At 38.1% G+C, this 18,899-nt stretch overlaps 1 protein-coding gene across 1 annotated transcript; it reads right to left on the reverse strand.

Moving 5' to 3' along the window:
* Positions 1 to 251: 251 nt before the first annotated feature.
* On the reverse strand, positions 252 to 14,973 carry LOC137595424 (V-set and transmembrane domain-containing protein 2-like protein). The gene is made up of 4 exons (XM_068315525.1): positions 14,734 to 14,973; positions 2,341 to 2,510; positions 1,343 to 1,387; positions 252 to 1,185 (listed from the first exon to the last, which is right to left on the reverse strand). Exons 1-4 carry the CDS (start codon positions 14,840 to 14,842, stop codon positions 886 to 888), a joined length of 624 nt encoding a protein of 207 aa, XP_068171626.1. The 5' UTR covers positions 14,843 to 14,973; the 3' UTR covers positions 252 to 885.
* Between the last annotated feature and the right edge of the window lie 3,926 nt (positions 14,974 to 18,899).

Raw genomic sequence — 18,899 nt, forward strand, 5'->3', positions numbered from 1 at the left:
AGGACTTCCTTATGAAATCTTCTGGGTACAAAATCAAGTGTTGACAAAAGAGCAAATGTAAGTTTACTTCTGAATGTTTGAACAACTTTCAAACCCGACAAGCTTCTTAAAAAGCAAATATAACAAATATCTCTCCTGTGTTTCTTCCATTGCTGCTGTATCACTTATGCTTAGCAATGAGCTTAAGTTATTCACACTGACATAATGAAGATAGATAGCAGAGTAACATAGAATTAAAAGACACTTCAAGATCAGTTCAATAAATATATTTAATGGAACAGATACCAAGCAGTGGCACTTAAAACAAACACCAGATAAGAGATGAAAGATAACAGACAGTGTTTCAACAAAGATTTCATAAGTTAAATCAATAAAAACTTCTCAGGTAAATCAAAAAAGTGTCTTTTATTTCCAGGAAGCTTCCCAGCTGTATAGGAACACTAATAGTAATGGAAATGGTCTGGATTTCTGCGCAAATCCATGAGCTTTTAATTTTGATATCTGACCAATTCTGACTACCCATCACCCTGTAGTGTGATTCAGTGTTTGTCTATTTTAAAAAAAAATCTGTTCAGATAAAAATAGATAAAAATTCTGTTATTACAGCCTTGATTCTACATAAACACATAAACACAAAACCCAGTACAGACAAACAAAAGACAAGTAATAAAGCAACAAGAACACAGCCGCATGTGATGTAAAAAAAAGAAGAAGCACTTTTTATAGGTGTTCAGCAGCACTGGCATCCAAACAGCAGTAGTTAAAAGACATACAAACTGTGAAACACCAAGCATCCAGTGATATCTGAGATCTCAACTCTGGGTTGATGACGGTCCCTCTTTGGAAAAGTCATGGACATGCAGACAGACAGGCAGACTTCCCACTCTAAAGCACACAGCTCTCATTACAGTCAGTGGTGCTTTCAGGGGATCTCATCTGATCCCTCCCTTCTGCCTGCTTATTGTGGCGCAGGTGGTTCGCCTGTGACTGGTGACTCGACTCTTGCACCTCATCTGACCCGTGAATCCCCTCAGGCTCCACCCTGAGGTAGGCACGAACACGGAAACTCTGCTGCATGGTCCCACTAAAATCGATGACACAGCACTCGTACGTGCCTTCATCTGACGGCTTGACACTGGAGAGGCGGAGCTTGTGGGAGATGTTGCTGCCGGCCACTTTGACCACCTTATAGGGATGAACGGGGAAGTGGTTTGATCAGAATCATATGTGAGACAACTGATGATATTCCTTGTATGAGCTTCAATTTTCTCCATATAGAACACGGTTGGGTTCTCTCTGATATTTTCTTGGATTTGGGTGAGTTGTCATGAAGTGAACTTACGCTTATTTTGGTGGCATCTGTGGATGTTTTCTCCAGGGGTAGAATCTACACAAAAACAGACAGCATCAGATTCAGGTTGTATGTTCTGAAAACATCCTAAAAATACTTCAATACATGTACAATAAAAAAAACATGAAGCACTACAGTGGACAAACATACTGATATCCGTTGTGTTTTAGCTTCTCTGAAATGCTATTTTCTTACAGTTACCTTTATTTTCTGTAGTTGTGCTTTTTGTGCTTTTTTTGTTTTTGTTAGTATACTGTATATGCCAATATTCAAATATGTGTATGAGAACACATTCTATGGAGCCAAGAACACAACCTCTGAGCAGAGTGTGGATGACGGTATGCAGAGGCGCAGTGGTATTCTTTTGGGAATAGGTATGAATAATGCATGGAGCATCCAGAGATTTTGAAAATCTTTGTCTATCTCAGTGTCGATTATTAAAGCCGAAAGGCACGACAAGGGAGAGTGAGTTCCCTACGACGGGTCAACCTGTTCCCCCGGCACAGGCAAAAGCTAGTCAGCAATTATCCTTTTGGTTTGGTGCCAGAGGACGCACGCCGTGGCTTGTACTCTAAAATACAGTGAGCTATAGGTTTAGTCTGGCCGACTCTGTCCAGATCAATTAAACTACAAAGACTAAAAAAAGGGAAACTAGAAATTGACTTTGAACTTCTACTTAACAGAAAAAAAAAAGAACAGCTGAACCTTGGAGTCACATAACAGTGATTTAATAGATGGACGGACGGACGGACGATAGATAGACAGACAGAAAGACAGATATATATACAGTAGGGTTAGGGTTATACTGTATATATATATACACAGTATATATATATATATATATATATATATATATACACACACAGTATATATATATATATATATAGATATATATATATATATATATATATAGAGAGAGAGAGAGAGAGAGAGAGAGAGAGAGAGAGAGAGAGAGAGAGAGAGAGAGAGCGACAGAGAGAACAGCTTACATTATTAGTCATCTCGGCAGGCTTCTCTTGCCCCTCCCTGTGATCCTTGATGTACCACCACTGGATCTCCAGGGAGTGGGTGGGAGAGGCCGCCCCACGAAAGGAACAAGCCATCTCCACATCCTCTCCACTCTGTGTCGTGATGTCATGAGGCACCTCTGTAAAAAGAGCTGCAAGAGGAAAAATTAACATGACATAAAAGCTGACGGAAAAAGAAGGGCTTAAATATCCCTGGACGACAGCAACAAACAACATGAATATTTCAGAGGGAATATTTCCCTGATTTCATCGCTGAATTGCTCTGTCAAACGTATAAAGAACAATGGAATTGTGGGTATGAGGTGTTGAAAGTCAATTAAATATAGCAGATGGAAAGTTAGAAAGTATGTAATTAACAAACCACTGCTACAAGTTAGATTGAAGAGGGAATAGTCAGCTATGTACATATAATATTATTGTTCATCCAAAGTATAGGGTAAATCTTTGTATACCGTAACAAACACATAAACAATTTAAACAATATCTTAACTTTGTATAATGAACTGCTTAAAGAAAGCAGAAGGAAACTGGGCTTCAAGAATAAGCATAAATTATGCAAACCTTCAGTCAATAGTTCAGCAGCCTGAGCTTCTGTCGATTCACCAACCCTTCAATCCTATGACTGTGAGATCAACCACCACAGAGAACATCATTCTCTCTGCCTACTGCTAATGGCTAACAGCTCAACAGAAACACATTCTCCATCATATATCATCTGACTCAGCAAGCAGTTTGTGTGTGTGTGTGTGTGAGTGTGTGTGTGTGTGTGTGTGTGTGTGTGTGTGTGTGTGTGTGTGTGTGTGTGAGGTGAGGTGAAAGTAACTCAACTAAACAAAAACAAGAAAAAAAATGAGCACAAATCATCTTAATTGAATATTGTAATTAAAAGGGAAACGTAACAGAACATTTTATTTCTCACATATTGAGTTTGCCATGTTATTAAGTTGAGGAACAGATCAGAGCATTTCTGCAGATCAAGGCAATAAGAGTGACAACTTCATTAAATAAGAATTATACATTTGCATTTTTACAATTACTAAAATGACTAAAGATCAACTTCTTAATTATACATACGATGAATCAAAAAATGACAAGGTCCCATATGGTGAAGACAATATTTACCGTATTTTTCGGACTCTAAGTCGCTTCGGATTATAAATCGCACCAGCCAAAGAATGCATAATTAAGGAGGAAAAAACATATATAAGTCACACTGGAGTATGAGTCACATTTTTGGGGGAAATTTATTTGATAAAATCCAACACCAAAAACATACATGTCATCTTGAAAGGCAATTTAAAATTAAAATAAAATAGACAACAACAGGCTGAATAAGTGTACTGTATACTAACGTTACATGACTGACATGCCTGGTAATGTCAGTAACGACGTAACATATTAAGAGTTATTCAGATAACTCTAGCATAAAGAACATGCTAACAAGTTTACCAAACAATCAGTTTCACTCCAAATCACTAAATCCAATGAAATCTTCATCCTCAGTGTCACTTTTAAACAACTCCACCAACTCGGGAGGTAGACGATGCGCCGCTTCCTCTTCTACGTCACTTACGTCAGACTCATCATTAGTTGCAGTTCCAATTATTCCAGCCTTTCTGAATCCCGACAGGATGGTTTCGGTTGACACTGAAGCCCATGCTTTGTCGATCCATTCAATGACTTCCAGGAAAGTTGCATGGCGCATTCTCCTGGTTGCCGTGAAGCTGTGCTCTCCATCCATCATCCACTGCACCCACAGGTTACGCAAGACTGCCTTAAAGCTCCTATTCACGGAGATATCAAGTGGCTGGAGTATTTTGGTTAGGCCTCCAGGGATGATGGCAGGTATGGAGTTCAAAAATTTTAATTTATTTTTGAACTGTGGCGTGATGTGCGTCCTCATGCTATCCATCACAAGCAGAGATGCATTGATGAAATGTAAAATACCGGTATCGCTGTTCAGCTCCTCTTATTCATTAGTTTGAATGACCTCCCTTAGATTAACATATTTCATTGATTAATTTATTTATTGGACTGATTTCATTTAATCATACTGAAGAATAATTACTGAAAAAAGTACTGAGCAAATAATATAAAAAAGGCAGTTTATCACTTAATTTATGCAATTTTGTGTCTTTAATTTTATATACTGATTTAATCCCCGAAGGTAAATTAGTGGTACACTCTAGTTAGTGGAATCATACATATACAGTACATATGTGTATACAGGCCCTGAACACACAAACGCACACACAGGGGGCCTGTACATATGCAGGGGGAGGTGGCGTGATCGGCAGCTCCTTCGTGATGCGTCCAATTGAGCAACTTGTAAGGGGTACGGCACCTTGCTCAATTGGACGCCTCAGCAGTGCTCCGGAAATGAACTGACAGCTCCCACTGTCAGCTCACACTCCAGGTGTTTTTGGGCGGTAGCGGGAATCGAACCGCAGATCTTGGAACCTGGGGCGACCCGCTCTACCGCCCGCTGTACCGCTGAGCCACTGCTGCCCCTTAATGACAGACTTTAGACCAGATGAGCGAAGACAAAACCAGTCAGTGTGGCTGCACTGGAGCCACACTGATCTTCTAAAGAAGAGTGGGCCTAAATTCCACCACATCACTATCAGAGACTGATTAAACTATTGGAAGCAATTAATAAGACACTACAGACATGCCCAAGTCTGTACTTTATAAATAGTAGTATTGACATCATTACTTTCAATGTTACCTGGTTTGCCCATTAGATAATGAAAACTTATATTTAGCCTCCAAAAATAATGTTTAGCTCTAAGCATAATACAGTAAAAAAATAAAATAACTAATGATTACTTGATGTTTTGACCCCCTAATTTCCACATGTACACTGCTTTATTTCTAAATTAAAAACATTTTTCTCTTTTTCCCATATCATCCTTATTCTGCCCATTCTCTGCTCCTCTTCACGTCCTTCTGCACCCACAAATATTTTTTGTGTGTAGGAACACACCCTCCTTTAAAGTGACAGATGATGCTGTCTGTGCTTGTGCAGCTAGCTGTTGATACTGTATCTTGAAGATGAAAAAAGCAGCAGCTCCAGCATCAAGTACTGAGAAAATTCCAGTGATTGAAATGCCACCCTGAGTTGTTTTTCACTTTTATTTAATACCCAATGCATTTTCTGATATTCAAGTCTCCAGCACCAGCACTGCATGCTCAAATGCACTTTATCACAAGATATTGAGATAGGCTCATGGCCTAGCTTTCATGCTTTTCATCAGTCATCAGTGTGGAGTGCCAGTCTTGAATAATAAGATGTATATTATGAAAAAAATCATGAGAAATAATAAGACTAACTCTGAATAAGAAAGTTGATTACAAAATTTGAATATCTGATGCGAAATCATAGAGGAAATGTGTTTTCTCAGATATATATCTTCACTTCAACCTGGATCTCTGCAAAAATGTTGCTGTTCACATTTTGTAAACTCAACTGTTTTTGTGTTACAGTATGAGCTGTGCTCATGAAATAATTCTGCCTTCTCTTTTGCTTTTTCATCACTCATATTAATCGTAATTCAATTAGGAAATATGATTCCATATTTTTTATTGCAGCAGATAATACGTGAACAGCCTGTTAGATGGTCTGTGGCATCTATGAAGGCTACTACAGTGGCTGTGATGGCTGATAACTCTGCTATGACTGACAACGCTGATGAAATTGGAGAGACTAGGCAATGATGGAGACCTGGAGCAGAAAGTTCAACAGCAGAAGAAAAAAAAAGTACCGAAAGAATACTACTGAAAATGACAACAGTGAGAAAGTAGGCCAACAATAAAGGTGTGGAATTGCGCTATTGAAAAGATATGAACTCCTGATATGACAGCCATAGACATTAAAAGCAGGAAATTAAGGAAGAGCAGTTTTAAGGTCTGATTTTATTATTCTTTAATACTGTATAATTATGATCTATGTGAGAAAGTGGACATTTGTCCTTAACGATCATTTATTTGAGCTTAATTTTTTGTCATGCCCTTTCAATCTTATATTTAACTTTGTCCCAAGCAGCCCTAGTAGTGTTGTTAACAATAATACAGGTAAAAAGCATTCCTCCATCACCTGGTTATCTCCAGACACCGGTTTGGTTATCTCCAGACACCAAGATTTGTCAAAGCATCTGTTTCCCATCCTGTTAACCACAAAAGATTTTTTAAAAGTTTTCTATCCGTTTTTGGTTCGGTGGTTTTCATTTTTTTCAACTTTGTCCTGTTGGGAGAGCATTCAGTTTCATCCTGTTTCCACCTGTGTCCACTGGTTTGGAGCCGCTGAGATTCTGCTGTTTCATCTTGCTTCAATCTGTTTGTGTCTTCTGTTTGGACTGTGATTTCTCCTACTTTGACTATTCATTTCAACGTCCTCTCTGGCAAGCTGCTTGTTTGCTTTTGCTTTTTGTTTCTGCCTGGACTGAACATTTTGAGTTTTCATTGTTAATTGTTTAAAGAGAGACATTAAAGGGGTCACATTATGAAAAACACATTTTTTAAGGTCCCTACAATTTTCATCCTTAACTGTACCAACTAAAATGAGGAAAACAAACCGGTCTTCTATTGACTATTCAGCTCACAAATTCCTGACACGGTGCTCAAACACGTGACATCAGAATTGTGTATTTTGTGAAAACACAAAATAAGGGAGCGTTCATCCCTCAGGTGAGGTTCATAAACATTAGCCCATGCTACTGTTAGCCATATCCTCTCTGTGAGAGGGGCATGTAACAGGTAGTCAGGTGTTGACAGACAGATGTCAGTAGTATTCAATGGTGCTGGCCAGAAACAGCTTATTCTCAGTAGAGCTAATTTGGGCAACTTTTAGACAGCTAAAATTCAGGTCCACCGATCAATTTGGGGCAAAACATTTTTAATATGGTGTAGTTGGACATCTGACAGCTGTAAAAAATGGCTCAAAGAGTGTATAATATGGGACCTTGAAACAAACAAATATGAGCATTCATTTACTGGAAAGAGGATGACATTCTGTGGTGACTCCTGATGGGACAAGTGGAAAGGAAGTTTTAAAATATGAGACCTTTGAAGTTTTTCTTATGTTTGTGGGTCCCTAAAATTTGGTAAATATGCTCCTCAATATATAATGAGCTCTTCCATACCAAAGAATCCACACCTACAAAAGTCATTATTTCATCATCAATTAATGAACTGACTTTCCGGAGCTCTTAACAACAAACATTATGTTGTTGCATCCAAAAGTAACAGAGCTATGATAGTTCTATTCTAATAAAACCTTCCAGTTGATGGAATTACTTTATACCATTATTAGTTTGACAGTCAGGAAATGTATTATTTCAACGATGGCACTTTTCTTTACAATGTAACTCTGAATTTCCTCTGTGTCAGGAGTTTGTGCCCACATTTCCAAACACAGTCTGCTTAGTTTATATTTAACTGAAAAACGTAATGATATATCAGAGGCTAATCTATACAATTGACTGCTTCAAGGGCTAGCTAATGACAGAACCCCCAGTCCTACCTGTGATAACTCAGTTTTACCCCTGTGGTGTAAACGAGGACTCACACTTCTACTTCGTGACATTCAAATGGGAAAATAAATTGCCAACCTAGACAAGCTGTACTAAAATGTACTAAAGCTAAAGAATACACTTCAGTATGACTACTTACATTGACTTACATTTCACTTATATATATGTATACGTAAGTAATACATAAAAGAGAGAAAGTAATATTGTGGAAGTGTAAATATATAAACGAAAAAGGAACCATTCTTCACTGTCTTCCAAAAGTTCAAGGATAAATTTAGCCTGAGTGCTGCGTGAGACCAACAAATTGATCCACTTCCTTTTGCACTCCGTACTGCGGCAGACAGCTTGAACTGCTGAGGATTACGAAATTACACAGGGCTTCTTACCATGGATGAGAAAAAGTGTGAGGCAAATATGTCTTTGCTTGTTTTAGTGTGATTGTCAATGTAGCAGAGAGAGAGACAGCGAGCATGCAGGGAACACTAGTCTCCAACCGTAGAAGACTGTGGCTCTTCTTTATCAAACCATTAACCATAAGGGTCGTGTAACTGCATATGTTCTTACTGTATATCATGTATACATCATGTACATCATGATAAAACCAAAACCAACAAGCAGTAAATACTCAGATCCCCTATTACAGGTGTATTTCACTGGAGGTGAGCAGTTGGATGGAAGCTTTATCCATTTTTTCTTATTTATCCAAAAGTGGCACAGTGGGCAGTGCTGTCACCTCACAGCAAGAGGTTTCCGGGTTTGATTCCTATGTGTGTGGAGTTTGCATGTTCTCCCTTGTCTGTGTTGTTCTCAGGTTCTTCAGCTTCCTCCCACCTCTAACAACAAGTCTCTAACATTTGGTCTTACCAAATTGTCCGCAGGTGTAGGTGTATGTGTTTATCTTTTGTGTGGCTGCGTGATGAGCTGGCGTCTCATCAGGTCTGTCCCAAACCTCTTGCACACAGGAAGCTGGGATAGGCCCCAGCAGACCCATGACCCATAAGGTGGATAGCTTGCTTTAGACAAGATGATTTCAACAATCTTGTCTACAAGAACATTGCTAGATGGATGTTGATAGAACATACCCCGCCCCCATCTTACAGTACCACCATAACCTCCACCAGGGTGAATGCAGACAGCCTGTGACCACAATGTAATCCCTGTGGAAAAAGCGATTTCTCTAACTTGATGAATGACTTTAATAATCAGCAAAACCCTGAGGAAACAGTGGATATAATAACAAGGAGCTTCTGTAATAAAGACACTTGCTGCAGTTATTTATCTTGAACCTAAAAGCTATTCTGCATGCAGATCACCAACCACAGGAAGTATACAACTTCATGAATATATGAATGATTTTTGAGGTTTATAGCACTGCACTGGGTTTCACCAGAGAATAATAAAATTATATTATTTCGAAACAAAACCAGACCGCTTTTAAGTTATGGTAACATTACTGATATCAAAACATATATAGGTTTTTGAAACACAAATGAAAATACAATTACCAGCTTAGCTCAAGTGTCAAGCTATTTCTATACATTGCACTCACTGTACTAGTGACAACCTATAACAACATTCACTCATTCATCATCAGTACCCGCTACTTCCACTGTCGTGGGTCGCTAGATTGATAGAGCCCATTACAATGGACTTGGGGTGTGAGGCAGGGTACACTCGAGGTATGACAGCAGTGCACCCCAGATCCATATGAAAATCACACAAACACGCATGCACACACACCTGAAGTGTATGTTTTTGGAGGTGGGAGGAAGCCAGATAGATCGGGACTTAAAAACGGAACCGCCTTGCTGAGCAGCGACAGCGCTACCCACTGCCCTACCGTTCAGGCCCTATAACAATACGCTGAGAATAGATGCAATAAGACTGATAAGCAAAAATAAGTACTCTAGGTATTTGCCCGAAAGTCATTAATTCTATACTTGGCAAACAGACAGGAACTCCCTGAGGAAATAATGAAACCTTCAGGCTCCATTCAAGGAGGAAAGTAAAATAGTGAAATAAGGATGGAGCCAGTAATCAAATAAGCAGCTGTCTGCCAGTTCTCACCAAAGCTTGGCGCCAACAGAAAGGATTTTTCATCACTCTGGGGATCCAATTCTCAGAGGTTATTTATGAATTTCCTGAGTGTGTAGTAACATGAAGTAGCACATGTTGTTGAAAGCACATACTGAAGTCCTGAAACATATTTAGAAATGGGCAATATAATGGCTTAGAACTTCTCCTGGGATGAAAGACATTATTATGTTCTTTACTGGTCTTTGTTACTACCCCGTGGCCACAAAAGCATTTTGCAGTTTTGGTTTTACTACGAGAATACTTTTTTATGATCACAAGCAAGTCTTGGATCCCCTCAGATATGACATATAGTGCAAAAAAAAACTATAGTAATAGAAAATGATTCTACCAGACTTATTTTTACAAGGGGTCCCACAGCAACAAGGTTCAATAAACGGAGCCAGTGTGTTGCACCTCAAAATTATTACATAATAGCTGCACTGAAATCTTGTCATGAATCCAAAATGTCAACAAAACAATTTAAAAAAGATTTTTCCACCAACTGGAAATGCAACTGAAAAAAGCATTATGTTTTTCATGAACTCTGCCTCCTTATAAAAGCTTCTATTGGATTCATTAAAGCCAATCAGCAGTCTGATTCAGATGTTTAGGTGTGTTGCTAGGCAACAGAGATGGATAAATCAAGAGCTAGAGGACATGTCAGATGCCCCTGTGTGTAATCATAGCCAGGAAATAGCATGAATATATACAGGTCCTTCTCAAAAAATTAGCATATTGTGATAAAGTTCATTATTTTCTGTGATGTACTGATAAACATTAGATTTTCATATATTTTAGATTCATGACACACAACTGAAGTAGTTCAATCCTTTATTGTTTTAATGTTGATGATTGCTGCAAAAAAGTAAAGAAAAACCAAAAATCCCTATCTCAAAAAATTAGCATATTTCATCCGACCAATTAAAAAAAGTGTTTTTAATACAAGAAAAGTCAACTAAGTCAAATAATTATGTTCAGTTACTCAATACTTGGTCAGGAATCCTTTTGCAGAATTTACTGCTTCAATGCGGCGTAGCATGGAGGCAATCAGCCTGTGGCACTGCTGAGGTGTTATGGAGGCCCAGGATGCTTCGATAGCGGCCTTAAGCTCATCCACAGTGTTGGGTCTGGTGTCTCTCAACTTCCTCTTCACAATATCCCATAGACTCTCTATGGGGTTCAGGTCAGGACAGTTGGCAGGCCAATTGAGCACAGTAATACCATGGTCAGTAGACCATTTACCAGTGGTTTTGGCACTGTGAGCAGGTGCCAGGTCGTGCTGAAAAATGAAATCTTCATCTCCATAAAGCTTTTCAGCAGATGGAAGCATGAAGTGCTCCAAAATCTCCTGATAGCTGCATTGACCCTGCCCTTGATAAAACACACTGGACCAACACCAGCAGCTGACATGCCCCCCCAGACCATCACTGTCTATGGGTACTTGACACTGGACTTCAGGCATTTTGGCATGTCCTTCTCCCCAGTCTTCCTCCAGACTCTGGCACCTTGATTTCCGAATGACAAGCAAAATTTGCTTTCATCAAAAAAGTACTTTGGACCACTGAACAACAGTCCAGTGCTGCTTCTCTGTAGCCCAGGTCAGGCGCTTCTGCTGCTGTTTCTGGTTCAAGAGTGGCTTGGTCCCCCCAGGTCTGGATTCGGCCCTTTTGCACAATCTTTCTCAGGGTCTGGTCACCTCTTCTGGTTGAGTAGCGTTTTCTGCCACACCTTTTCCTTCCCACAGACTTCCGACTGAGGTGCCTCGATACAGCACTCTGGGAACAGCCTATTCGCTCTGAATTTTCTTTGTGTCTTACCCTCTTGCTTGAGGGTTTCAATGATGACCTTCTGGACAGCAGTCAGGTCGACAGTCTTACCCATGATTGCAGTTTTGAGCAATGAACCAGGCTGGGAGTTTTTAAAAGCCTCAAGAATCTTTTGCAGGTGTTTAGAGTTGATTCGTTGATTCAGATGATTACATTAATAGCTCATGTAAGGTACCTTTTCATGATATGTTAATTTTTTGAGATAGGAATTTTGGGTTTTCATGAGCTGTATGCCAAGATCATCAGTATTAAAACAATAAAAGACCTTAAATATTTCAGTTGGTGTGCAATAAATTGAAAATATATGAAAGTTTAATTTTTATCATTACATTATGGAAAATAATGAACTTTATCAAAATATGCAAATTTTTGGAGAATGACCTGTATTCAGTACATACATAAGGCACTAGCAGTTCCTGGGAAAAACATCAGAGGACATGGCCCATAATAATTACGCAAGAACATATGTAGCTAGAAACTTAAAAGCAATTGTAGAACATCCCCCATAAATGTGTGCAACATTTTATGTTTACAAGCACAAACATCGTGTTTTTGTTATTCATTTTTGTTTTACGCTGTAATATTCCCATCGTAATGAATAGAACTACTCAGTGAGTGAAGCACTTATCTGTGATTATGTAGAATTTTTATCGGTGTAGGACTTAATGGTACTAATGGTACATTACATTTTTATGAAGAAAAACACAGCATGATAAGCACAGAATGGTCCCCAAGTAAGGTCATGGAAAACAAATGATAGTTCCCACACAAAACACACAAACACTAATTTAAAGCTTGAAATAAACAAAAATCAACATGGCTCTTCTTGATGATATCACGAAAAATATGTATCTGAATCCATCAAGGCACCAGCTGCTGTGCACTGAGGAAGGAGGAAGCAGCTGTCCCTTCGAATTACAGGAAGTTCACATCTATTCCAGTTTTCTGCTGTTTCCTTTTGAGGTTGTTTCAGTTACCCTTACATCCTCCTAGAGAGCCACCGCCAGCACCTAGCCCCTCACCCCCCACCCCCACACTTACTGCCAGAGCTCCATTAAAAGGAGAGCCAATGCAAACTATCTGGGCTGGCTGTCCTCATTACGAAGACACTAAGAAGATGACTGGATCCCAGACATTTTGGATGCCTAATGAATTGGGAGACGCCTCCATTCGAAGCAAATGTTCATTCATGATGGATGACAGGCTGAAGCCTGCCAAGAAGAACAACCATCAATATGTCCTGCTCTGAAAATGAAGGGCTCAGAATTGATGATAAAACCAAGCGCAGCATCATCATTTCCTTAACACTTCTCTCCTTCATCTTCTTGACTCGCAAATACACACAGGAGGTGAAAGTCACACACCAACACATGGTTCACACTGAGGTGAAGACACTCATCTCTTTATAGCTGCTGTGTTTCTTAATACAGAGAATAAAACTATAATTTTAGTTTGCATGAAATTTAATTTACTCTTAGATTCTGAAGAAGAAACTGCGGTGAAGGGACTAATGAGGCCCTCATAGATGCACTTATTTGAATCAAATGAGTCAGAGCTACACCCAAAACTGTACGCTGTGTGCATCCAGAACCTCTCATGGGCAATTTATCAAAGAGTCCAAATGAAAAAGTGAATAAAACCCAGCAGATTAATCATTATAAACAATACCACAACTCTCTTTTGTGGTGCTATTGTTCATAAAGTTCAAATTTTGCTGACTGAATCAAATTTTAAATCCTCACCCAGTGGAATTATTTATGGTCCATCTCAGACAGTGACAATCACAACACAATCACAACCAAATTTAATTAACAAATTAAATTAACAAATTTAATTCTCCTGTGGGAGAAATGCTTATGATTTTCTAAACTGTCCAAGACAATGAGTCCATTTGGAAGCGCTGCACACCAGAATCACAACCAAGCTAAAGCTAACCTACTCGGTAGGGAGGGCGGAAGAGACAACTGATGAAGCGGTTATCACGTAATTCAGGTAAATGCAGGAAATGATAAATCTCTGTCTGCTGAAGAAGAGGGAGGTTTGCTCTCGGTGAAAATGTCATTCAGTTGACTCACGATAAAATAACAGGGATGATTTTACAAAAATCATTAAAAAAAATTTCAATGTTGCCAATAAGGTGAAGGTTAAAACTGTTTGGTAGGTATTGTGAAACACCAGATGTTTGGAGGAAAACTGAACAATTAGAAACTCATCCTCTGAAATGTTCTCTTCTAAAACAGACCCACATGTGGCCATAACATATGAAAGGGCTTCAACCTTCATCCACCTCCATGAAAAGCACACGGTGCAGAACTGTTCTGCTCTCTTCGTGCAATTTCTGTCAAGCAAAAATCATTTTCCTATTATTGTTTTTAAAGGCAACATTCACTTATACTGTATTTTCTTTCAGGTTTGTATTTCATAGAATGTTGAAGTCAAATCCCACCCCTAGACATAATTTTATTAAAATCCATTGACAATCAACAAACCAACATGAGCAAAAATAGAACCTAATAAACCCTTTATACTATAAATGTTTAATCTGTGATTAAACTGATTTTAATGAGTTTTTATGCGGACTATGAATATTATTTATAATGCCCTGCCTTTGAATTAATATAACATATAGTCATAATCAGACACATCTAATCATACCGCCAAGTTTGACAATATTAGACCACTTTGACGTAGACAAATTAAAAACAAAATGAAATATTCATGTTATGTGTCATCATCCGTCATGCATTTAAATTACGGTAAACCTAATAAAGATGCTTAGTTACCAACATTTTTACCATAATGAAATATATCACAGAATAAAAAATATACCTCCCGATCACACTACAGTCCAGTGAACCAGACCAGTCAGTCCTCATGAGTTAATAAGAGACTAATGGACCAACAAAGAGGTGACAGGTTACCGTTTCCAGGGATGTGATTATCCGCTTCTCCGTTCAAGAGAACCGCGTTAAGTTGAAAACACAGTCCGGCGTACTGTAAAATCCTCAGTATCACTCCAAACCCTCCCATTGCTTCGGCCGGGATCTCAAATAGTTTTGTAAAATGGTCACATTAAGTAGAAAGCATCGGTAAAATATCCCCGCCGGCCCCGATCAGCCCCCACGGACATCCAGCAGAGGAGGTGTGAGAAGCTGTTGCTCCCTTCGGCTCTGCGGGAGGAGACGATGTCGTCAGCGGAGGGAGACGCAGCGTGGATAGAGGTGCGGCGGCTCCCATTGAAAGAGAGGCAATCAGCGGAGGGATCTGACTGAGACGGAATTGTCTTGTTTTATTCTAGAAATTTTGCCTGTTTTATAAAATATTGAACTAATTGATTGAAAATTTCCACCCAGAAGTCCAAAGTAAGAACATTTAATTCAGCTACTTAATGACAACACATCTTTTACTTGTGTCTCCCAACAGAATTACAGCACCAGGTAGGAAATACAAGATTTTCTATTTCTTTTTTAAAAGAGAATTTTATATATATATATATATATATATATATATTAAATGTAAATGTAAATGTAATTTTTATATATATATATATATATATATATATATATATATATATATATATATATATATATATATATATATATATATATATATATATATATATATATATATATATATATATATATATATATATATATATGCATGAAAATGTTATGAACAGGGCAGGAAGGTTGGATGCATGACAGAGAAGACTCAGTGCATGGATTTCTGTCATTTGTCGTTCTGTTTGTTCTTCCCTTTGACAAAACCCTGAGGGCAGCAAATTTGATGGTGCATGCATTTTCAGAAATTTTGATTGGGGATAGTTTTAATTAAATGGCACAGTACAGGCTTGGCAGCAATACACGTTCAACCACACTCCTCACACAAGCCACAAAATGTATGTAATGCATTGGGTTGCAAAGACTGCAACCCAATGTATGCAATGCATCAGACAGTACAGTATATGAAACATCATGCATTCAATAAATTACATTTACATTTAATAAATTATACTTTTTGTAGGAATGCTGTTTTCTTCATTGCAAGTACAGTATACATCTTTGTAGATTTGGGCTTTCACAATAAAATAACCTGATTCCAAATATATTAATTTAATTCAGCAGCTCTGATAACAACAACACAAATTCAGTATAAGGACATTTACAATAAAATACATTACCAATCTGGTAATTCAATTCCCTCCCTTTTGCTACCATTTGTATGTAATTTTGCAGGAGTGTGTAAATAACTATTTTTAAAGTGGCGTGAATCATTTATCCTTCTTATTTTAACCTTTCTGTGTTAGCGCTCAACACGTGGACTTACCAATTCACATTTTTAAAAATCAGAGCTTGAACATTTTCTGTCAGAATCAGATTGGCTCATACAATGTATTTTTTGCTCCAGCTCTATTTACATATTTATCATATTTGTGTTAATAACACTGGAAAATCATTTGCTAGGTACTAAGAAATTTGGGACATTCACAGCTAAATGTGTGCATCCTCCAGGTGTGTGTGCACCATTTGAAGAGCTTGTAAATCAATTCACTGCACTGAAAAAAAAAACAGTTAACCTTCAAGGTCTGTGAGAAAGCCTATAATTTTCGGTGTGTGCCTGGTCAAGAAGAGGCTGTTTAGTTTGCCTCTTGGTTGGTCCTGTCATCTGGGCCATTCCTATATCAAACACAAAGAACTGAGAGTGAAATTGATCCTAATGTATGCAGTCGTGAGCCCCTAAAATGGACACAACACCCGCCCATTAGCTCCAGAGCTACCTGTGTGTGTGTGTGTGTGTGTGTGTGTGTGTGTGTGTGTGCGTGTGTGTGTGTGTGTGTGTGTGTGTGTGTGTGTGTGTGTGTGTGTGTGTGTGTGTGTGTGTGTGTGTACATATACAGTAAATGTTTTGTAGTTATACAGAGACCTGAAGACACTTGATTTAACCAGGGAGTGGATTTCAAGGCCAGCAGCTTTCAAAGAAGCTTCATGCCATCCATTATTTATGAAGTTCTCTTTGACACATTCCACCACTTCTTTTATTGCTGCATTATGACTGCAGGAAAGAGGAATGCACTCTTTTTTCTGACCAAAATGATTCAAGCAGTGAAATGGGTAGAATAACTGCTCTTTATAAATGTTAACGAACCAAATAATACAGCAGTATTTGTCATATTTAGTTTTGTGTTTTTTAGTGTATGTTGGCTAAAATATATTTTTATTTCTCTTGTACTGTTTCTTATAATATGGAACTGTGGATTATGATCAAGTATACGGTATTTGTGTAGTTTTTATTCATCCAGATCTAGATAAATCAAGAAAAGAATCAACAGTTGATTCACAGTCAGTCCCACCTATGGGCAATTTGAAATGATCAATTCACCTAAGCTGCATGTTTTTGGATGTGGGAGGAAGCTGGGGAACCCGGACAGAACCCACGCGGACACAAGGAGAAGAAGATGCAAACTGCACAGAAAGGATTTGAACCCAGAACCTTCTAGTTGTGAGCAATATTTTATATAAGTGATTTGGCCCACTTGAAATGAAAAAGACAAAAACCTTGTTTCTCATGAGATGTGTAGTATGTTATATGTGCTAGTCCTGCTTTGGCCATGGGAAAAGTGCTGCTTTGGCCTTGGTGAGGTCCAGTTGTAGCCTGGCTTAGGGTCCTGTTCTGGAAGAAATGAGACATATACACCTTTCAGACATCACTTTTTGTTCACATTACGAGATTCACATTTTCAGAATCAGAATCAGAATCAGTTTTATTGGCCATCGTTTGTTGAAAAACAGACAAGGAATTTGTTTCTGGCAGGTGGTGTCTCAAACTGTACATTCATACCTTAATTTAACTATTCTAAATACTTTTAATACTATAAATAACCATACTAAATACAAAACGCAAGATGCAAAATGCAGTAGGTGGGGGGGGGGGGGTGGCAATGTACAAGTGCTGAGTGCATGTAAACAGGTTGCAAGGACTTGGAGACAAATAATTTAATATTTATCGTTCAAGTGTCTTATGGCTTGTCTTATGGCTTTTGCACAATGTGCTGTTGCTTGTGATACAGTACAAATGTTACTCTTTGTAAAATATCTAATTACCTTTTTATTAGCATTTCTACTATCCATAAATTATCCAGTAGTGATGGCATTTAATGATCCATAAATAAAAAATCTTGAAGAATGTCAGTAGGATATGCAGTAATCTGACTTAAATTTGACCTTATTTTTCACATGGTTGTACACTTTGTCCAAGTTAATGGCTTTGTCTGCTTTTTGCTTTGACTTTTCTCACTCACCGTGATAAAAGGTTAGCATTTGTGTCGCACTGCTGTTAGCTACCTAACCTGCATGACGCGTATGGCAGGGCTCACATGCAGGACCGTCAATGCTGTGATTGGCTACTTAGCATCAGTGAACCTGATTGCATCATTGGCTGGACATGTTTCACTCACTGAGTTACAATGCAAAACGGTTCAGAAAACAAAATTATTGTTCAAATTTTTTAATTAGATTTGTTCTAATATTAGATATTATTTCAAAAGTTTATGTTCAATTTTATTTTATGTGCTGCAAAGATTTTCTTGTGTGCTGAGAATGCGTGAGCAGTGCACAATTTCGCAAGCGTACAGCTTACACTCAAAAAAATAATACTGCATGTTACTTAATTCAATCAGTGAAACATTTTTACACTTACAAATATTGAATAAATATGAAAGCTCTCAAATCTGTTAAAACAAAACCTGAGTAATGAGTAAATCTAAGTAATATTTTCAAGTACGTCTGAATTAATTGATTTGGTTCAATTACCACATAAATGGAGTAAATGTAACTGAAATATTTTTTAACCACATGGAAAACCTGAGTAGAAAGCACCAAACAAAATGAGTAAATATAATTGAAAACATTTGTAGGAGATAATTGCACATTTGCTAATGGCTTACTAATAAAATGTGTTGTACCGACTGATTTTTTATCTTAATTTTTTAATGGAAAATATTGTGTACTATAAACCAATATGACCAAGAGCTCACAAAACATCAAAACTTTATTTTTAAACATTTTTTCCATAATGAACAGCAGCACAT

Source organism: Antennarius striatus, chromosome 5 (assembly GCF_040054535.1).
Source record: "Antennarius striatus isolate MH-2024 chromosome 5, ASM4005453v1, whole genome shotgun sequence".
Classification (NCBI taxonomy): Eukaryota; Metazoa; Chordata; class Actinopteri; order Lophiiformes; family Antennariidae; genus Antennarius; species Antennarius striatus.

What these genes read in the sequence shown, in the direction of transcription:
- LOC137595424 (XM_068315525.1), bottom strand. Translation starts at nt 14,842, where the DNA reads ATGGGAGGGTTTGGAGTGATACTGAGGATTTTACAGTACGCCGGACTG. An exon ending in TAATCACATCCCTGGAAACG is followed by an intron (nt 2,511 to 14,733) that starts GTAACCTGTCAC and finishes TTCCTCTTGCAG; the next exon opens with CTCTTTTTACAGAGGTGCCT. An exon ending in CAGATGCCACCAAAATAAGC is followed by an intron (nt 1,186 to 1,342) that starts GTAAGTTCACTT and finishes CATCCCTATAAG; the next exon opens with GTGGTCAAAGTGGCCGGCAG.